The sequence below is a fragment of the Mobula hypostoma genome, chromosome 13 (genome assembly GCF_963921235.1).
Source record: "Mobula hypostoma chromosome 13, sMobHyp1.1, whole genome shotgun sequence".
Lineage (NCBI taxonomy): Eukaryota > Metazoa > Chordata > Chondrichthyes > Myliobatiformes > Myliobatidae > Mobula > Mobula hypostoma.
Window position 1 is genome coordinate 23,099,622 of NC_086109.1, and position 22,850 is coordinate 23,122,471.

A 22,850-nucleotide genomic window follows, 5' to 3' on the forward strand; every position below is an offset into this window, starting at 1 on the left:
GGTGACCAGAAATCTGGCTACATATATTTATGTGCGTTAGCAGTAGGTGAGAAGGGCTCACTATCTGGGAAAGATGACGCTACTTTGGATGAGATGTTGAAATTTTATGTTGACTATGTACAATCATACAAGATACCCTTTGGAATTGCCAGAGAGTAGCTTTCCTCTGGAGAAGAGGCAAAGTAAATTCACAGCAGCTGCAGATTTTATGCTGCTGCTCTCAACTGCCTGCCCCATCAGATTGTCATTTCGGATTAGTACGGTGGTCCAATAGCATCGACAGTGGATGTGGGGGTTGGCCTGGGCTGCGTGACAAACTCAAACTCATTGTGAACAGCCTCTGACCCTGCTGCTACTTCAAAAACTCTTTGATAGCTATCAAAATGCCTGAAGAATGTAATCAGTGTCTTGGAGTGGGAATAAAACCCACACAGTATCAAACAGGACTCGTTTCATTTAACTGAATCTTAAAGAAAAATCAATTGTTAGTCAGTGGTCTGGAGGGCGGAATGATCAAAACCAGAAAACTGAACTGTACCACTTAATTTTCACACACACTGCCTGCCCCCCCCCCACACACACACACTCTGTCTCATTATTTGCCCTTATTTGTTTTAAATTCATTCTTTTCCTGAGTTTCCAATACACTCAACTGCTCTCTTACCCTGGTACCTCAGTCTAATTCTGCCTCAAACATTCTCCCAGCTGCACCCAAAAATTTCTCTCTCTCTCTCTCTCCCCCCTTATCTTCACACACTGCCTGCCCAATTCCATCTTATTTTTACTTATTTACTTTCAGTTCTTTCTACCCTGAGCTTCCAATTAGTTGGAGATTGCGTGAGAGTGAGAGAGTGAATGAGAGAGAAGAAGAGAGAAAGCGCGAGAGAGAGAGAGGGCAAGAGAGCGAGCGAGACAGTGAGAGAGTGAAAGACTGACAGTGAGGAAGTGAGTGAGTGTGAGAGAGTGAGAGATAGTGAGAGAGTGTGAGAGAGACTGAGAGAGTGAGAGAGACAGAGTGAAAGAGACAAAGTGAGAGAGACAGAGTGGGAGAGACAGAGTGTGTGACAGTGTGAGAGAGAGCGTGAGAGAGAGTGTGAGAGAGTGAGAGAGAGTGAGTATGAGAGTGTGTGAGAGAGTGAGAGAGAGAGAGACAGCAAAAGTGAGAGCCAGAGAGAGAGAGCATGAGAGTGTAAGAGAGCATGTGGGAGTGCAAGAGTGTGGGAGTCTGAGAGAGTGAGGAAGTGTGAAAGAAAGTGTGTGAGGGTGAGTGAGTGAGAGCGAGAGAGTGAGTCAGAAAGTGTGACAGAGAGTTACAGTGAGAGAGAGTGGTTGTGAGGGAGCGAGTGTGAGAGAGTATGGGAGAGTGTGGGAGTCTGAGAGAGTGAGGAAGTGTGAAAGAATGTGAGAGTGTGTGAGAGGGTGAGTGAGTGAGAGTGAGTCAGAAAGTGTGACAGAGAGTTGCCGTGAGAGCGGTTGTGAGAGAATGTGAGAGGGAGCGTGAGTGAGAGTGAGAAAGGGAGTGAGTGGATGCGCTTGAAAATAAAATGTCATATAACATGAAGTGTGGACAAAGGAGAGAAAGGGGGAAAAGAGAGGTGCAAAGAAAAAACATCAAACAATTTTTATTCATGTTTTTAATCTCACAAATATCTCACTGTTACTGAAGAAGATTTCTGAAAGGACGAACAAAAATGATGTCTTTTAAGGAACATTTACAAGAAAGCAAGAATAGTAGAGAGGATTCATAAGTAATTTCCAGAGCTTCAGCCTTGGCTGACATCCCAAAGGCTTGTTCAGCTGAAAGTTGTGGGGAGATAGAGAAAGAGAAAATGAAGGAGTGAAGCAAGAGGAAATTAGGAGAGCAAATAACATAGAAGGGACAAGGCAGGGAAAGAAGCAGAGGCAGGGGAAACCGGACAATAAAAGGAATTAAACAAAAACTGACAAAAATATGCACATATCTCTTCAGAATTTATGAGGGATTGAAGGATTGAAAGAGACCTTTGCCTTCCTTAAAGTCTCAAAAGTCACTGAAAGAAATTCCTGAGCGTAACAGCAGACCGAGCTGCCTGTGGTATTCATATATGGGTCAATTACACACCTAACCCTGGGATTACTAGGACAATGGACCACACTGTACAGAGTTCCCATTTAAGGGAATTATCAACCATCCCAGCAAACGGGGTCGGTGCCCTAAGCCTCTGTCACAATCACACCCTCAGTTCCCAGATGCTTCTATATCTCAATCAGCGATTGACTCCTGCCACTGGGAGTTCCTGTACTGACTTGGGAGGTGGAACTGGGCTTCCAGCTGCTAAGTTCATGCTTTTTAATCTTCAATAACACACAGAAAAATCTTACGCTTAACATAGGCCTCACAGGATGGCTTTGGGCAAGGAGTCCAGCTGCTAACTCAGTCTCACCTTTCCTGATTCCCAACCATATCCTTTGTCTTTTTTCGAAATGTCCTTTGGAGCAAGCAGGTGAGGCTGTGGTTAGACACCAGATGAAGCGGGAACACTAGATTCCAAGCAATATCATGGGATCTTAGAGAAGCAGGCCCTTTCATTCCACGGGCCAATGCTAGCTCTTTGAAAAGCCACTGAAAGAAATCCATTAACCCGTTTAGCTCCTTTCAAGTTCCCAATTTACTTTTGAAAGTTTCTGTTAGTTCTGCGTCCACCCATCTTCTGAAGACGGCCGTGCAGTTTAAAGACAATTGTCAATTTTCCTCAGCTTCTTCACCAGTTACCTTGAGCCTGCAATCTCTGATTACTGGACCCTTTGCCAGTGGGGCTGATTACTCCATACTTTCCAGTAATTTACCGCTGTATGTTTCCAAGGAATGGACTTAGATCTCAATGACTACTGCCCCAGTAATTCTTTCCCCATTTTTTAATTGCAGCAATGTCAAGGCCTAAAAGAGGCAAACAGTCCTGAGTGACAGCACACTCAGATCAATAGGTGACCTTTTATCCAGCTCCAACTGTGAGGCAGTTCCATTGTCTGTCAATCCTTGTTTTTTATCCTCCCGAGAGCTTGATCACCAACACTGCTCTTCTCTTTAATAGTCCAGAAGAGTCTGGTAATTGGCAAGTAAGGCCTGTACTAAATCATCAACTATAAAAGTTCTATGCCAAAGATACACAAGGTGGCACCAATACAAAGTGACGAAGCGGTTAATTCTCCTACAGAAAGTCACACCATGCAGTGTCCCACTATGCCTGTTCTGGCAATCTCTTCTCTGATACAGTTCAAAGTCCTTTCAACTGGCTTCTATTCACTTTTTAATCCTTCCTGTCTGATTATTATCCAATTCCTAAGACTACAGAGATTGTAACCAATCGACAAATCCGACGCATCCTGGAGTGGGAGGAAAAAAAAACATCAAAACCCACGGCCAGCATAATTCAACTTACTGACACAGGACATCAGGTCATGGAAAATTTCTTTGGGGAAGAGTGGGCTGTCCAGGCCTCTAAAATATAGTTTTAGCACTCCTGCTATCGAGTCCATGTCATGGTCATTCTGATCTCCTGCCAAGGGGTCCTCACCTTTATACAAAAGAACAACAAAAGATTAAAATCTGAAAAGCTGTTTGTTCCTTCCATGACTTTAAAATCAGATCTGTGTGAGGCATGTAGCAGTTAAAATTGTTAAGGGTACTATTATACATGACTGGGAGACAGATTTTGGTACATTTCCTATCTATTGATATTTGTGACTAACTAAATTCCACAAACATCCTGCTATCTGTATGAGATGGGCCATCACAATTCCAAAATTAAGGGCGAGAGTGGAAGGGTTTGACTGGGAAAGCCAACCATCCTTAAAATTCCACTGTACACTGATGACCACTGGTCCCCACCGAAAGCTGACACCTACCCAACCCGTCTACGCTGGTAATGGCATCAGTTTTCACAGACTCCTGGCCAAGAATTGTGCAAGGACACCTCGGGTTCTTTGCATGCAGTGTGGTAGCAAGGAGGAGATGCAAGGATGACTTGCAGAGTTTCAATTCTAATATATCCTCGGTGCATACACAAGGGAAAGACAAATCTAAGAATAGAACAAAAAAGGCTTTCTCGTCAAATTTCATCGTCATAGTGCAACAGTTTACATCGATCATCAGACAATTCTTAATTTCCCACAGAAGCAGTTGTTCCGGAGAGCAGAAGGACCCCGATTTTGATCTTTAGCAGATTGTTAAGGAAAGACAACTGTGTAGGGTGTGAAGAAAGAAGTTATTCTGGTACTAACCTCTTTCAAAAGCATTTTTGATATCGTTAACTTCAATTTGTGATCCGGATACACGGAAAATTCCCTCATGCTGCAGTCCTTTGGGAAAAAATGAACAATTATTGTACCTAGTATCTGGCAGCCAGCAAGAAACTCGCCTCCTCACTCTTAACTAGCGCTTGAAGGCATTTCGTGCAAGTTACTTACTGTACTTCACTTTCAGAGTTTTGCTGAGATTGAACCCAGAAATTGACTGTTTTTCAGTACCCCAGGAATGGGACCACGATGTCCATCTGCAAGTTTAGTCCCATTACATCCCCAGCCCAGGTCACCGGGGTTGAAGAAGTTGCAAGGATTGGAGTTGCTGGGGATTGTTGTCGTTCTCCTCCGCACCTTGCGGCGCACCGGGCCGTTTCTTTAGCGTCTGTGTTTTGTTTTTGCGAGGCCAAGTTGCCAGCTCAATACTAACCCCAGCATGCACAGGTGGACCGGATTCGAACGTGGGCCCATTCGCCTCAAAGTACGGTACTGATGCCACTACACCACCGGCCGGCAAGTGCGAGGGCTTAGGGAATGATAAAAGGGTCCCAACACAGCCCTATGATGTGAAGGACTTATTTGTTTTAGGACTGACTAACAATGATTGCTTCTAGGATAATTTTCTCCACAATGGTAAATGGCGCCACATATAAAAAATGCAGAACCAATATCAAGCATGCAGGGTGACTTTGCCAGAGGCACCTAATTGAATTTTGGACTAACATCAACCAATCCAGAAATGTTACCAGAAAAAAGTAATTTTCAAATGCGGAGAAAAGCAAGGTGATTCTATTTAAATAACTATTGAAGCCCAACTTGGAGCTTTATGACCAATTCTGGACACCATACTTTGGAAGTCCAAAGATAGTACTAGAAAAGCATCAGTTATGTAGAGACAGTGGTGAGCTAAGCTTATTTTTCTTTTAGTAAAGAAGATAAAAAGGAGATATGATGGAGATTTAAAAAATCATGACATACATTACTTTGAACAATTACAGGGTTAAGTAAAAAAGGGCAGAGAAATGAAATTAACTAAGTGTTTCACTGTCAGAATTAATACGGGCCAAACAGCGTCCTTGACTGTTTTTCTCTTTATCATCCCACGGTTCAGCCCTCCACTTACCGTGCCTGCTGATAAAACGGATGCAACTCTCCACCACCAGGGGAATGATGTGGCTTCCATCCTAGAAACCAAAGAAAGGAATTCTCAGCGGGGGCTGGTAAATCTCACAGAAAATCATCCCGACCTTTACAGCTCTCTTAAACCCTTCACAAACACCTTTCCACAAGCCTGGAATTACTCCAAAGAGTGAGAAGTATCTTGAGTACTACCCAGTTTCTTTACAGGATTTACTGACCCATTTGTTTTCCCAAATGTACAATATTTTAATGTTATTATTTCCAAGCAGTCTGCTTGAGTAAGCACGTCACAGACTTAGTGAGGCTTAGTTTCCCTCTCACATTCATCGTCAAGACAGCCAGGAAAATCACATGTAGCAGTGATTGTAGTAATATGTCACTATTTCTACATGACTGATGTCTAACCTCTCACCACAATATTTCTTGCCTCTATTTTGCTGTGAATGCAGTCTGTCCTCCACTGAACTTTCTTACATTGTTCCTCCATTGTCCAAATCCTTTCTTACACTCAGTATTACATTTCTCCCTCCTATTCTCTCTGCGCTGCGACGAAGACATGACACTCTCAACTTTGACTCATTGACTCCCAGAATGTCAAAACTACAGCAAATCTTCATTCACCTGATCTTTCCTCCCACTTACGACATACCACTATAACTGACCTTGTATCAACCTATGCATTCATTTTAAGTTTACATCAACTTCACAGCCCCATGACACTACCCTTCCCCCACCCCGCTGTCTTAGTCGAATCATCACAATGCTTGATCCTGAGTGAAGAAGAATTCTTCCTTCATGACCTTCCCAAACCTCAAGGACACACGTTGGTAGCAAGTTATGAACTTTAATTCTAAGACAGGCTGTCCTTGGGTAACAAACGGGTTCTATTATTACACAGGCATATTAGTACATTTGTCCATGTTGGAAAATACACAAAATCACTAGATATAGTAACCATACTTCCATTGAATCACATGATACTGATACCAAATAACTATTGTTGGGGATACACGGGGGGGGGGAGGAGGGGAGGGGAAGAGGAGATCAAGAGAAAGCAAACCAGACAGTGAGCATGAGAGAGAACAAGGAAGGGAGAGCGAGGGTGAGAGGCAGTGAGGGAGAGGGAGCAAGAGAGGGAGAGTGAGGGTGAGAGCTAGCGGGGAGGGGAGAGTGGGAGTAAGGGGGACTGGGGGAGCGGGGAGGGTGGGGGAGGGCAGAGTGGGGGTGAGGGGGAGGGGAAGAGTGGGAGTAAGGGGGAGTGGGGGAGCGGGGAGGGTGGGGAGGGAGAGAGAGCGCGGGGGGAGAGAGCATAGGGAAGAGAGAACGGGAGGGAAGGAGGGAGAGCGCGAGGGAGGGTGAGAGAATGAGGGAGAGAGCTAGAGAGATAGAGAAGGCTTGTACATCATTGCCCTTTGCACAGCTGAGTGTTTTGCCAGTACTTATTACGCATCTTTCATAAGAAGGCGCGCTTAGTTACTTTATGAACTAAGATAAATGATTACTTGATGGCAGCTGGATACAAACTCCCAAGGAAGTGGAATGGAAGGAGCCACTTTAGGTTTTACAAAATAGCTTCTCCACATGCCCATGACTAGTGTGGAAATAAACAGCTTCAGAATGATACTCCAGACAGAACATGCGTGAGTCCTGACTATCCAAAGATTGGACATGTGCCTGGATTTCTTGAGGCCAGACTTGTGGGATGAAATCTTAACCTGAGACATCCAGGCAGCCTTGACACCAGATGTGTGTTCCACAATGGACTTTCCAGCAGACAGGTTTCAGTAAGCCATATGCATCCGAGGAATGATTAGTGAAAACAGTCCAAACAACAAAAAGAGCCATTGCTGCAGTTACCTGTTTCCTCACACTGGAGTTCCGCCGCCCGCTGAACACAATATGGTGAGGAAAAAAGAAACAAAATATTAAATACAGCAAGGTAAACGCTGAACACAATTCTGGAGGGTTAATGACTACAGAAACGCAATGGTAACAAATCAAAATCTAGTCACTGCTGTGTAGGTCCTGTTAACGAACCAGCTTATTCTTTGATAATCCTACAAGCAAAATCTGGAGCCACGATTCCAAATGAAGTAGACTTACACAGTTGCTACCATGACTACAGGAAGAGTCAACGCTAGTTCGATAGAATTTCATTCAAGCAGGCCAATATGTTAAGACGTCCAAGGTGGATGGCAGCTTGCCGGGTACTTCCGCGCCACCAGCTGGCTTTTCCACCTTTGGCTTACAACAAGAGGCAAAGGAAACACAGAAGAAAGCACTGAGAATCTCCCTTGTGTGCAGTGTTTCCAGGAGAAAGGGGCATAACAGTCAGCATGCCAATAAGATCCACTACGTGCCCAGACTCTTTCTTGCAGAAGATAAAGGCTGATTAATCCTCAGTAACAGGGCTGCCGACCTTCACACAGAACTGGGCCTTCTCATCTTAAAGGTAGTTTTTAAGCCTTCCAGTTTCCATTCGTTAATCACAACAATTGTTAACTTGGCAGCACGGATATTAAGGAAAATAAGAAAACTATAGGAGTGAGAAGCCATACAGTTATAACAATTAGACCCACCTGGCAATGGAACAATCTGTTCTCTGACCTAAAATGGAAGGAGGGAGGAGAAAAACACGGAAATTTTAGTAGCACATCGTAAAAATGTTGTAAATTACTGATAAACCGGTCAGCATTAAGGAATGAGATGGACAAGCACACTGTGGGCCTCTAATCCAGACCCCCTGAAGTCTAAGTAGAAATGGCAGTAATTCAGATGATTTGTGCAACTTTAAAACATATTTACCAGCAAATTTACCAGAATGGTGCCTGGGATGGAACATTTCTGATATGTGGAGAGTTTGGAAAGGCTGTCTTTTATTCCCTCCTTATATGAGAAGAAGTCAAGACAGCCCTTAAAGAGGTGTACAAAACTATGCAGGACATAGAATGGGTGGACAGTGAGAAACCTACCCTCATAAGAGAGGTTGTCTAAGACCAGAGGAAAGGTTTAAGATGAGAGGAGGGGATCTGAGGAACTTTTTTCCCCAATTACAATTTGGAACACACTGCCTGAGGAGGTGGTGGATACAGGCACTCTCACAACATTTATAAACTATCTGGATGGCCACTTAAGTCTCCAGATCCTATTTGACCATGAAGGGAGTGCTGGTAATTGGGTCTGTATAGTTGGACACTCTATCTGTTTCTGTGCTATGTGAATCTGATAATGTGGTCCTCGAGGGCCTGTAGTTCGCTGTTTGAGGCCAATGATACAAAAATGAATAAGGCAAGACCTCTAATAAACAGCAGTAAATCACTAGAGTAGCCCCAGAAGCTAATTCTCCATAATTTCCCAATCCTTCAAGTGTTGTCTCAATTTTCCTAAAATACTCTCTGCGTGGGCTATCGCAAACACTCGCCATCCTGTGCCCCGTGGAAATCTAAAGTCTGCATTTACTCACTCCTAAGCCTAAATCCTGGCTTTGAAAGCTGTTACAATACTGGGGATGATTACGCATGGTAAAAGCATTATTACTATCTGGTTCAGACAAAGGAAAGTGGAGATATTAAGCATCAGGCTTTGGGTTGCTCACAGCTTCATTTTATTGAGTCGTATTGGCAACTATTCTCTTTCTTCCACATGGAGTCTAGTTCTTGTTAAATGTAGACCAAACATTTATAAGAAGAAGGCCTTTAAAAAGAGCTGAGTTCAAACACAGCCCTCTCTCCCCACAATGAAAACCCCCACCCCACCACCATCATGCCTCAAGGCCCTTCCCAACACAGTGATGCACATAATGTCAACTGTGCAACAGAGGAACTCTCTTTCTGTAGCGCTATCTTTCCACCTCCTCTCCACTTACAAGGTTCTTGGACTACCCACTACTGTAAATGAACTAGATTAAAATGTAGATCCATTATCAGAAAATAATGCTCTGAGTTTTTCAATTGATACTTACGACTTAAGTGTTAGCTTGGTTACTTCCTCTCTCACTCTGAAAATGGCTGGCTGTTCTGCTGGTTTTGAGCTGCCTCTGAATCAGTGTAGACACTCAAGATCAACAGACACAAAAGGCAGCAAGATGCCAGCTGGCAATCTACTAATTCCGGAATTGTCACCACAGAGTACTGCATCTGCTCAATTATTCCTGCCCATGCCACTCTGAATGTATGACCCCATCTCCTCACTATCACCACTCACAACTTTAAACCCTCTCGACAGGAAGAGTTGCTCAATATCCTAACAGAAGTTTTTATTTTTAAAGCTTCAACAGTTAAAAGATCGTAAGTCAAGTTCCAGGTTACACATGACAATAAGTTTTATGAGGAGATTGGGAACTGATGACCAACATCTTACTCAAAGGGTCGGATTTTCTGGATTGGTTTAAAGGAGCGAGGCAGAGAGGATTAAGAAGTGAAAAACAAAGTTTAGGGCAACTTCACTTGAAGGTATGCTTATCACCGTGTGAAAACATGAGCAGACTTCAAAAAGCACTAAAATCTCAAAATCCTCATGGCTGGAAGTTACAGAGACAGAACGGAATAAAGCTACTGGTCAGTTTAAAAACAATTCAATTAAGTTTAAGTTCAAGAGATTTCAAAGCCTGGAACCAGCGAGAAATAAATGCCAGTTGGTACAAGTTCGGAGATGGAAAGTAGAATTTTCTATCAGTTCAGATTTATAGATGAGGGTGGCCTGGGCAGCATGAGAATAGTCAAACCTGAAGCAAACAAAGGATTCAGCAGCAGATTAACTAATCCCAATCGGAGGGTCTGAGTATTCTCTGAGACACCTTTTGCTCTTTAGCTTGGGCTATTCATTTTGAAAAATTCAGAATAATACCTCATTTGTATTAACCAACTCAAGAACTACCTTGAGACCTTTACCCAATGGATGCAGGGACACCAAGGATGATGCAAAAATGATTCACAAAGATGATTTCAAAACTCTGCAGTTCTAACTACCTGGAAGGATTTTATTTTCATGAAACGGTTCAGTGATGCTACAATGAAGGTCATTAAAATTATGAACTGATAAATAACTGAGATATGCAAAAGAAGTTTTCACCTGGTCAGAGCTGTACCAGGCAACTGCTAATTCAGCAAAAACCCTGCTTGCTTGAAAAGAGGGAAGACTGTGGAAATGTTCTCACAACGTGTAGTTGAGGAGATTATTGTAGATGTAATGAAGGTGAACCTAGTTACATACAAGAGCGGGAAAGAAATGGCAATAAGATTGACTGAAGTAGATTCTGTGTACAGCTTAAGTTCTAGATTGTTAGCATTTGAGTTGAATGTCATGGTACTCCGCTGTAAATTCTATCTGATAGTGCCTTTTAATATGCACAGTGGGCTATAGGGGGTGTATGTCTGTAAAGTTAGTGAAGCAGCTGAGTTAAATTTCACATAAACAGAAACACTCAACAGTGAAAAGTTCAAACTGAAGGACAAGGTGGTGCAAGTCAGAAACATGAACGTATAGATTAAACAACTTGCTGCACACTCCCCACGCTACTTCTCAGTGTCAGCAGACGGAGATGTATTGAGCTCAGCAGGGCAAACCTGGATCGGAAGCAACTAGGGTGGAAAAATCTGGGATCACATCAGAAGCCAAGCACCATCTCAGCAGATGGCAGGTGTGTGACTCAGAAAGGACCTCTCATAACAGATTTTTCACCCCTTTCTCTCCTTCACATTATGTTCCTGGCTTTTTGCTTCACAGCTTTATTTCTGGAAAAAGGGTATCACAAGAACGTTAGTTCTGTTGGCCAGTATGGTGTACCCCCATATGGAATACTGCACGTGGCAAAGGGGCTGTCTTGATGACTTTACTGTACAAGGGTTTGCCACAGACAGCCTAATTAAGAGATTATGATCTCAGCTGTTCAGTACAATGATAAGCAATTGATTCATCCACTGAACTCAACTATAACGGGAAGGAGTTAACTGTTAAAAAAAATGCATCTAGAGAAGCAGATTTTGTGAAAGCATTTAAAGTGCCAATGAAAAATTCTAAACAGAACATGCCAGGGACACTCAGCAGGTCAGGAAGCTTCTGTGGAAAGAGAAAGAAAAGCAACCATTCCACACCAGAAAAGAGAGAATACAAGTTAGTTTTTAGTTGCAGAGAAGTCTGGGGAGGAATGAACACTTCCCTCCGTCACCTTCTCTTCTACTAAAAACTATCTCTTTTGCATTTCTGATGAACGATGTTTGATCTGAAACATTATTCAGTTCTTTCCCCATTCATGCTGCCCGACTTGCCGAGTGTTTCCAGTATTTTCAGCTTTGTTTCAGATTTCCAGCATCTGCAGTATTTCTGATTTTCATGAGGAACTCCAATTGTAAAATATGATGGATTCTGAACATCCTAGTTTTAGTTCCTTACCAATAACATTTGAAACAAATAATCCTCCCATTTTCAATCTCGGTCTTGTTTACTCAACATTCAAAAGACAGCATGTAATCTCTCAAGAAACATGAGGCTTGTTCTTTTCTGGAATGTTCCCGGATAAGGTTCAAGGTTTCAATCTCTCAACATCTAGTTTTTGTGCTTGAGCAAAGAGTGTTTTTAGAAGTCTAACTAAGTAACATAATTCTGTGTTAAGCTTCATGAAATGTAAGAGAAAATTTACAAGGATATTGCCGGGACTTGAGCTGTAGGGAAAGATAGCATAGGTTCGGACTTCATTCCCTGGAGTGTAGGAGAATGAGAGGAGATTTGATAGAGGTATATAAACTTATGAGGAGTACAGACAGGGTAAATACAAGCAGGCTTTTTCCACTGTGGTTGTGTGAGACAAAAACTAGAGGTCATAGGTTAAGGGTAAAAGGTGAAATGTTTAAGGGGAACCTCTTCACTCAGAGGGTGGTGCAAGTATGCATCAAGCTGCCAGCAGAAGTAGGGGATGCAGGTTTGATTACAACATTTAAGAGAAATTTGGGTAAGTACGTGGATAAGAAGGGTATGGAGAGCAATGGTTCAGGTGCAGGTCAACAGGATGAGGCAGAGTAACAGCTCACCATGGAGTAGATGGGCTGAAGGGCCTGTTTGTGTGCTGTGGTACTCCATGAATCATTGGAAGCTTGATTCAGCTTCCAATGTTCCTATGGTGTACAAAGGCAAACCTTACTAGATGCCACAGGGTGTTTATTAGAAGATTAGTTTTTATAAAACAGAATATTGGAAGGAAAGCAGAGCAGAGACAGCAAAATCCAGGAGGTGACCCAAACAGTCTGACTTAAGTGAAATTGGCTGTAAGCCCAGCTATGACTAGCATCTCCAAAGTAAAACTCATTTTGATTCTTTTAGATAAATAGCAGTTAGATAAATAGGGACAATTTTAGAGAGTTTAATCCCATTTACAGCTAAAAAGCTCCATGATGCTAATCTAGTCATCTCTTACATTGAAGGGGAGAGAATATTTCCAACCAAAACATCAGATCTATTATTTGGACCTAATACTCTGAATACAAAATTACAAGTATTCTGAAGTTATGTACATATACATTTCAATTGTTGCCTGTATTTTGGTTGCAGTGGAGGCTGTGACACTAATCAGAACAATCAAATCAATGCCACGTAATGTTTCAACACAGAGCCTTTGAACTTCGCATTTTGCTGAAAGATTAAAGAGTATCCAATTATCTTAGAGATTTGAACGAAGGAATCGAGTTTTAATAAGACACGGACTAAATTATACTGAACAGACTTCACACTGCCACTGATGGGCTGATTACAAAGAGGATTAAGAATATTTGCTTACTTTCTCCCAAAGTCTTTTGCAGAAGGTCATGTTTTGCTTGCAGTTTGGTGATCAGGTTTCTGCCTTCAAAATACTCTTTCAGTTTCTATGAAAAAGAACAGGAAATGGTAGTGAACTACCACAAAAACAGCAAATGATTTATAGCGCCCTCCATTTTAAAATTCACTCTGCTTACGATCTGCAAATTGCATGGATATTGTTCAGGGCACCCCCGATTGGCCTTGTGCTCCAATATAGCAAGAAGCAAACAGTAAAGTGAAAAATTGAAGGCAAAAAGCTGAACTCACGGAAAGGAACACACAGGCCTAAAACCCCCGGAGAGAACAGGTGCTGGAATCCATGCAGAGGGAAGAATAGATTCCACCCATCTCTACCCTAGCCCAAGGACAGTACTCTGTTTAGGAAAGTAGCTTTAAGTCTGAAATTCGGAGGGAAAAGCATTGTCACCAGCCGATGGAGGTGAACCAACAGGCCAGTGCTCATGGATGGTATGTGGACACCCAATCCATGTGAACGATGCAAAGGCCCAAACCAATGAATGGGACGCACAGTCTCCGTTCACAGGGGGCCCCACTCTTGAACAACAGCACACAGGCTGCGTTCCATGGAGAGGGAAGCAGAATGTCCAAATCATAGAGGGGAAGAGGAATACAATCCACAGAAGGAGATTCAAAAGTCCCAAGTCAAAGCAAGGATACACAAACCCTCAACCTTTGACGAGGAACACACAGACTCCAAAACCATCTGATGGCAGGTAGTGATGCAGAGATTCCAGAAGAGAGAGAGAGAGAGAGAGAGAGAGAGAGAGAGTGTGTGGGGGGGGGGGAGGAGAGAGAGAGTGTGGGGCGGGGAGAGGAGAGAGAGAGAGAGAGAAAGTGTGTGTGTGTGTGTGTGTGAGTGAGAGAGAGAGAGAGTGTGTGTGAGGGGGAGAGAGAGTGTGTGTGTGAGGGGGGAGAGAGTGTGTGTGAGGGGGAGAGAGAGAGTGTGTGTGAGGGGGAGAGAGAGTGTGTGTGTGAGGGGGAGAGAGAGAGTGTGTGTGAGGGGGAGAGATTGTGTGTGAGGGGGAGAGAGAGAGTGTGTGTGAGGGGGAGAGATTGTGTGTGAGGGGGAGAGAGAGAGTGTGTGTGAGGGGGAGAGAGAGTGTGTGTGAGGGGGAGAGAGTGTGTGAGGGGGAGAGTGTGTGTGAGGGGGAGAGTGTGTGTGAGGGGGAGAGAGAGAGTGTGTGTGAGGGGGAAGAGAGAGTGTGTGTGGGGGAGAGAGAGTATGTGTGAGGGAGAGAGTGTGTGTGAGGGGGAGAGAGAGAGAGTGTGTGAGGGGGAGAGAGAGAGTGTGTGTGTGAGGGGGAGAGAGAGAGTGTGTGTGTGTGAGGGAGAGAGAGTGTGTGTGTGTGTGAGGGGGGAGACAGAGAGTGTGTGTGAGGGGGAGAGAGAGAGAGTGTGTGAGGGGGAGAGAGAGAGTGTGTGTGTGAGGGAGAGAGAGTGTGTGTGTGTGTGTGAGGGGGGAGACAGAGAGTGTGTGTGAGGGGGAGAGAAAGAGAGTGTGTGTGTGAGGGGAAGAGAGAGAAAGTGTGTGTGTGAGGGAGAGAGAGTGTGTGAGGGGGAGAGAGAGAGAGTGTGTGTGATGGGGAGAGAGAGAGTGCGTGAGGGGGAGAGAGAGAGTGTGTGAGGGGGAGAGAGAGTGTGAGTGTGTGAGAGAGAGAGCATGAGGGGAAGGAGAGAGGAGGAGGGGGAGGGGGGAGGAGAGAGGAGGAGGGGAGAGGGAGGGAGGGAGAGAGAGAGAGGGAGGAGAGGAGAGGAGGAGGGGGGAAGAGAGTGAGAGTGAGAGAGAGAGAGAGAGAGAGAGAGAGAGAGAGAATGAACCAGAGAGAGATAGAGAGCAGAGAAGGAGAGAGAGATAGAGACAAAGAGGGAGAGGGGAGAGGGGAGAGGGGAGAGAGAGACAGACAGACAGACAGACACTCAGAGGATCTAACTCATGGTGGGATACTGTACATGGGCAATCTATGGTGCAAGCTCGAACCCAAGGAGAGAGACATACATGTCCCAACTCATGGATGGGAATGAGAGATATCACTCCATGAAGATAAACACGTATTTCCTTATGAAAGAGAAGGAAGCCACTTTGTCCTTCAAGTCTGTACCAGGCCACAGTGTAACTCTATCCTCCACCATTGTTTTTCCCTGTAATCTATTCTCCCCATCATCTCCACCCACTCCCCACACCCAATCCTTCCTTTCACCTTTACACACAGAAGGGGGCGACATGCAGAGATAGAACTGGACACGGGCTGCAGTAGTTCTGTTGGCTGTGTCACTGCTACGCAACTTTGTGTAAGTGATCATTCCCAGGAAAGTAAATGGCTGCAAGAGAAAATCGGCACCACAAACATTGCCTCCATGACACCGTACCGTGAAGTAGAACTGCTCTGTCTCTTGCTGATTGGCTCGCCTCTTGGCAATGCTGGGTTTGCTCATGAAGGTTTCTGAAAGAGTGGATTTGACTGACTCTGTGGAGTTTGTGTACTGGAAGCAGTCACCCACATCAAAGTCTTCAATGGTGACAATGTCCTGAATTGTTTGTAGTGTGGCTTCCATGGTCTTCTTCACCTGTAAAGACAAACCAAGTGAATTCATTAATGCAAGAAAATCCATTGTAAACTTAGCAAAAGCCTACAACTGGATAAGAGTCAGTCCGAATATGCAGTCATTCAAAGTTATTAATTCTTTCATTTTTAGCATTTATCACTTATTATTTACATTCATGGGTTGGAAATAGGGGTGGTTACACCCCAGGGTTAAAGACTATATGTTAAGCTTGGTATGAATCTACTAAGTGCTCAAGATATCAGAAACGAGTCAGCAACTGTGGGAGAGGTACGAGTGAGTTGGAAACAAACTAATCTGACTACTTTCAATACTTCTGAACAAACAAACCAGGGTAGGTGTAGACCAAATAGTAAATGCCAAGAGTCAATATCAAAGTGGCCCAGTCGGAGGTAACCAACATAGTTTCCTTAAAAGTAGATCCTGTCTGACCAAACTCTTAAATATTTTTGTGGAAGTGACTTCAAAAGTGTACACTGGAAAGTTTAGATATAGCGAATGTACTTTTCCATGACATTCAACGTGAATGGTTTCTTCACATATTTAAGGCAATGGATGTGTGGGTAAAACAGGAAGGTGGTCACAAATATTGAAAGAAGGAAGCAAATGATTTTATAGGCCAGAGAGACGTGCTGAATGGAGGGTACCCAGAGGTCAAAGTTGAGTGACATCATTAGTAGAATTATCCCCACAATACTGCTTAATACATCTCCCCACGTGGAATGTAATATTCAGTTCTGCCTTCTGCATCATAGTAATGACGTATTGACCTTAGAGGGCTTGTGACAAAATTCACCAGATACCAGAATGATAATAAGGCTTAAAGGCTAAATTAAGAAAACAATTCCTTAAATCTGGCATGTTGCTCTTTGAGTTTAGAAGATTGCTGAAATTTTTTATTACAAAGAAATCATTTCTTGAGGTTGAATTAAGCAAGAAGGGACATAATCTTAAAATAAATGCAAGACTGTTGAGGACAGAAATCATGACATACCTATACTTTTCCACATAATTGGTATTAGGAGTTTTATGTATTGTCATGCTAACACGGTGGATGGTGAAAGTCAACTGAGAGACTGAGACTGATCAGCGTTTTGTTAGTAAAGGCCAATAAAGGAATGGAGTTTCAATAGAGTCGGGATATAGATCAACTGGGATCTAATTGATTGTTGGAACAGATTGGAGAAGCTAAATATTTTGTCCAGTTGCAAGCTGTCAGAGGCATGACAAGCTGCAAGGCTGGAGAAATTTAGATTTTTCAGCCTTGAAAGATAGTGAATAAAGTTAAGTGACACTAAGCGGAATAAAAAAAAAGGGTAAGGCTGAGTTGTTATTCTGTTAGTCCAAAACCACAGGGACACTGATACAAAGTGAGAGAGCTGGGCTGATGTCAGGAAGTACCTTTCACACAGAGGGAAAATATTTACTCTCGCTGGAGTCAAAACGGCAGATTGGCATATTCCTCCCGTTACTGAAGCTGTCTGCTTTGACCTTACCGACCTCAGCTCATGTAGGACCTGAGCATCTGGACCAGTCTGGTTATGCACGTAACCCATCCAGCCATGAGAAAAAGCCTCCAAGCAATGAATTGGGGCAGTTGCAAGTACCAAGCCAGGGAAGAGTTCAGCCGTTTGGCAGCTGTGCTGCTGAGAGACTCACCTCCTCATTCTCAATCTTCAGAGTGGCTAACCTGGACTGGAGCTGTTGGCACCGCTGCACCAGTTCTCCCTGCACTGGCTGCTGAGCGCACAGGTGAGAAACCTGCAGAGTCCAAAAACAGCAGTGTTATGGCAGGTGGACAGAAGAGGACGAGTGCTTCAACTAGTCTCAATATACAAATAGAAACATCAAGGAGCAATCTGAACGTCACTTACACCCAGCGCAATGGAACATTATCATCTATGCTGATGCAAAAGAGAAACTACATTGAGCTGAGAGAACACTTGGGATGCTCACCACTGCAAAGGTTTAGTAATGTCCTTCCCCCCTAGAGATGCGAGGTATAATACAAAGACCAGTAACTGTACAGAGGACTCCTTGTTCTTATGAGTGTGTTGATCCAAGTTACAGCACAATTGGGCGTTCTTCATCAAATTCCAAGCACACACTGATGCAGAGACTTCCTACTATTTGGCACTGAAGTTGATTTTGTGGACTGTTTATTTTTTTTGTGTGTGTTTTTGCTCTCAGGATGTAAATGTTGTTGCCAAACTTAATTGTACATTCACTCATTGTGAACTTGGTTACAGGCTCCATTCTCAAACCACCATCTCACACAGAGCTCTTGATTAGGAGGTTCTAAAATAGCAATGGAGCCACACGAAGAAACGGCCAAACTACATCTGTCAGGTTGGCGTGCGGCACAGGAGGAAAAATGGTTCCTAGGACATCGCTGCATTTTCCTTTGCCTGTGACTTTATCACACTGGAGGAGAATAATGATGGGTACAGACTTCCCTTTTTATAAACTTGGTGCACAATCCTGCAGAGACAAGATTGGTCTCTATACAGTCTTGACACGGAGTTCTGATAAGTACAAGTCATTACCTGTGTAACTCTAGGATTCTGTGTAACAGTGACATATATATATGACTGTAGGTCTGCAACAGTATAGTACAAAGAGTACAGGTCTATCAGAAATAACAAGAATATTGCATATTAACCAGCTAGACAAGCACTGTTTCAAGATGGAGCTTAGAGAGGTATACTGACCATGTCACCCATGTGTGGCTGGAAATCGAACTTTGGTGGCAAGCAGAACACAGTGTGGTACAGTTCCATAAGACGCTGTTTGTCATTGGTAGCATCTAGGTTGTCAATGGCGTTTTCAATGATATCCAACCCTTCGTGCTTGGATTGCTCAACATTAAACTCCGCTGAGAGAAATGTCCTCATTGCTCGGTTCAGACTGGCATGATACCCGAGGTCACAACACTAAAATAAAGAGTACAGATTAGAACTGCTGCCCGACAGATTTCACAGAATCGCTGTATATTCCCAAATGTAAAAACAGAAAGATCACTAACTGTATTTGCACCAATCTTGGAAGGTATCGAGGTTAAGTGAATAATTCAACAAAATGTCATGAAAGTATTTTGGTTTCATACTTCTATGAATAGAAGAGCTCTAGACCAGGGTAGTTGTGCTGTTTCTCAACAAAATGCTGTTGTAATTTCAAGGCCCAATACATCTCAGCTAAAGCCCTCCCACCATTGAGCATATCTACATGAAACGCTATCATAGGAAAACAAAATCCAACATCAGAGATCCCCACCACCCAGGTGATGCTCTCTTCTGGCTGCTGCCATCAGGTAGAAGGTCCAAGCCTTGCACCACCAGGTTCAAGAACAGTTACTACCCCTCAACCATCAGGGTCTTGAATAAAAGGGGATAACTTCACTCAACTTCACTTGCCTCATCATTGAAATGTTCTCACAATAAATGATCTCACTTTCAAGGACTCTTTATCTCATTAACTCATGTTCTTGTTATTTATTGCTATTTATTTATATTTGCATTTGCACAGTTTGCTGTCTTCTGCACTCTGGTTGATCTTTCATTGGTCCTGTTATAGTTACTACTCCATACGCTCGCTGAGTACACCCACAGGAAACTGAAATGAATCTCAGGGCTGCATATGGTGACATATGTTCTTTGATAATAAAATTTCCTTTGAACTTAGAACTTTAGAAATTGTTTAGGAAGGGATCAATACTCTGGAGTGGGTACTAGAAGATTTACTAAAATTGTGCCTGGGGATGAGGGACTCCAGCTGCGTGTTAAGCCTGGAAATGTTCAGATTGCTCTCCTATGAGTAGAGAAGGTTATGAGAAGATGTGACATAACATGTGAAATTTTCTCAGAACCTTTTCATCTTATTAATGAGCTCTGGGTATTGCTGATAAGGCCAGTATTTACTGTCTGTCCCTAATTCTACTTTAAGTCGGCAATCTGCTATTCGCTACAAACGCTCTGAGTTCGAAAGGGCAGATACGCCAACAGTCGGTTCCTAAGATTTGGCATGCAACCTCTGAAAAACCGGTGATGTGGATTCATTGATTAAACTCCCAAAACAATTGGAAACCTGCCTTATCTCCTCACCGGGGAAAGGGATTAATTAGCTAGCTCTACCAAAGAGGCTCATGGACTGTGTCATTTCACCCTCTGATTCTGGTGTAATACATTTAAGCAGTCATTATCCAAGAACAAGCTGTTCAACACGGTGTTGTTCAAGAGATTTTCAGTGAGAAAATTGAACACCAGATTTCTAATCCTCCTGGAATTCTGAGTATCGATTTCTAGTGTGCACCACTGCACATGATTGGAAAAAGCTGCAGAGGGTTGCAAACTCAAGCAGCTCCATCGTGGGCACTAGCCACCCCAGCATCAAGGACATCTTCAAAAGGCGATGCCTCAATAAGGCACAGCATCCTTCATTAAGGACCCCTATTACCCAGGCCAAGCCCTCTTCACATTGCTACTATCAAGGAGGTGGTACAGGAGCCTGAACACTCAGGAATAGTATGATGGTTAGCACAACACTTCTCAACACCAGAGGCCCGAGTTCCCTTCCGCCATCAGATTTCTGAACGGACAATGAACCAACCCATGAACTATTGTTCGCTCATTATCTGCATTACTTGATTTAATTTTATATATATATATATATATATCTTTCTTACTGTAATTGATAGTTTTATGTATTGCACTGTGCTGCTGCTGCAAAAACAACTAATTTCATGTGTGCCAGTAAGCTTAAATGTGATTCAGGTTTCACTAAATCCATGCACAGCTAATAACCATTCGAACATATTCAACCTTTGAATGTTCTGCAACTTAAATAAAGAGGAAAACAGTTGTTTGTTCATGCAAATGACACATTTCGCTGCATGTTTCAATGTACATGACAAATAAACTTGAATCTTGAAAAGTCATTCGGCCCCTTTACATTACCATTCAAATGCAACAAGGATGTTATATATCTTAATTCTAATCACCCACTTTGCCTAATAAAGATCAATGAAAATTAGTATGAAATTTTCAGTTAAGGCCTACTCTCAACATCTTGTGGGCACGTCTTCCAGATTTCCATTAGCTTTTCTATGAAGCACTATTTCCTGACTTCCTGGAACAGAATATCAAAAAACTGGAGTTGCTGATAAACTGAAATAAAAAAAGGAAAATAAAAAAGCTGGCCACTCAGCCATACCAGTGAAAAGGGGAATAGTTCTGATAAAGGTCTTGAACCAGAAAAGTTAACTTTTTCTCATTCCACAGATGCTATCTGAGTATGTATTTCCAGCCTTTTTATACCACCTCTGAATCGCCTAATTCAAATTTTAAGATCATAACATACGTTCTGACTTTCACAGAGGGAATAATTTATTTCTGTCTAAGGTATGAACTGCTTTAATTCATTAGAGAATCTTTTATGTGATGTAGAATAACCCAGTTGATGCAACCCACTCCCAGAATTTAACTCTTTCACCCCTTTTGAAGATGGTAAAAAGATCAAAAAGGATGTATGCCGGTCTAGAAAACTTGGCAAAATGACTCACATCAAGTAGGTCGGACAGATCGTGGATATAGTACTTAAAGACGGAGCTGTTTGTAGCCTCCAGCGCCAGAACGTACTCATTTCGTGCCTTGATCGCTTTGAGTTTGTTCTCAGTATACTTCGCCTGACGCTAGAAAAAATAGATCAAGGACAAAGGGTTAAACATCCCCCGGCAACCTGGCACAGGGTTTAAAAGCAAGTATTTAAAGTGGTCTGTATCAGGGTAGGGAAACCTCAGATGGGATTTCAAACCTGGCTCTGTAGCAGCAGGGTACCAGTACTTTAAACAAACTCAGAAACAGATGCATTATTGTGCATCTGTGATTAACAATTCCAATTTACACCATGCCTTCAACTAAGTCAATTGGAAAGTTAATTAGAATGGAGGAGTTAAGGCGGCCGTATTGCCCTCACTGAGGTATTGTAACATCAACTAGACAGTCAGTCAAACTCTGTAGAAAAATTACATGAGAGTCAGGGTATAGCCTCCTAGCTCCTTGGTTTTATTGCAGACTCAATGGCATAATCAGGAATCAGGAATGAAAAAGAAATTCTTCTGCTGGGGAAACAACAGGATGGCTTTAGATAGAAACATCTTTTGCTCCTAACATAAAACTCTGGCCTACCGCCAACCAATGTGTTTTCATACTTACTACTTCCTGTCTGCACAGGAAGTGACCCTATACAGATCTGACACTGCTCATTAAAATAAAAGCTGAGTGTGCTTAATCACACAGAAAAACATAAACGAATTGCCCAAAGGACAGAACAGCAACGATGTTTCTCGACTTGGGTTGCATTCACTATTGTTAACCCTGCAGATGATTGAGGAACTACAGCTTGCTTCAGCTAATCAAGAATTGCTTCCTTAACCAGTCATTCCATTCGAAGGACTTCCTGTCAATCTACTAACACCTCAGGTTTTGCATCACACGTGAATGATGCTTATTTGGACATGACATACCTCATGAGGAGGAAAAGTTAAAAAAAAGAAGAAAAAGAGGGGGAATATGTGGAATAAAAAATGCAGGCAAAAGAACTGACGGTGGGAAGAAGATGAGATGGAGGAAGGGGAGAAAAAGAGTCTAAGATGCCAAACCTTCTCCTTCATTTTCTCGATCTTTCGGACCGAGCTGCGCCTCTGGTGCTTTTCCTCAAATCGGATGTTGGCCACTGGATCTGGTGAACGACCTGTTATCCGGTCCTCCTGCTTCACAGATCTACCAATCTGTTTCTCTTCCTGCTTCTCTGCTTCTTTCAGCTTGCCCTCTGCACTGATGCTGTCAGCATTGTACATGTGATAAGTTTTCATAACCTGCAAAGCAAGGACACTTGGTCACAACACAGACTACTCCTTAACAGTAAGTTTTGCCTTAAAGAAACTTCAGTGTGTTCCAGAAGGAATCTTGTTTGTATGTCATCAAACATTTGCATGTCTTCACATGGCCTTGGATCACCTGGATAATACTATTACCTGTCAGGATGCTGTTTATTGACTACATCTC

General features: G+C 43.0%; 1 protein-coding gene across 2 annotated transcripts in view; it reads right to left on the bottom strand.

Moving 5' to 3' along the window:
* srgap2 (SLIT-ROBO Rho GTPase activating protein 2) overlaps positions 1–22,850 on the bottom strand; it is a 198,567-nt gene that overhangs the window by 26,712 nt on the left and 149,005 nt on the right. For both annotated transcript variants that reach the window (XM_063065453.1, XM_063065455.1), the window contains exons 5-15: positions 22,445–22,660; positions 21,347–21,475; positions 18,501–18,722; positions 17,449–17,550; positions 15,595–15,792; positions 13,187–13,271; positions 7,998–8,025; positions 7,276–7,306; positions 5,402–5,462; positions 4,261–4,338; positions 3,420–3,554 (exon numbers count right to left, since the gene is read on the bottom strand). In XM_063065453.1, coding sequence (XP_062921523.1) covers positions 3,420–3,554; positions 4,261–4,338; positions 5,402–5,462; positions 7,276–7,306; positions 7,998–8,025; positions 13,187–13,271; positions 15,595–15,792; positions 17,449–17,550; positions 18,501–18,722; positions 21,347–21,475; positions 22,445–22,660 — 1,285 coding nt within the window. The remainder of the gene's footprint in view (positions 1–3,419; positions 3,555–4,260; positions 4,339–5,401; positions 5,463–7,275; positions 7,307–7,997; positions 8,026–13,186; positions 13,272–15,594; positions 15,793–17,448; positions 17,551–18,500; positions 18,723–21,346; positions 21,476–22,444; positions 22,661–22,850) is intronic.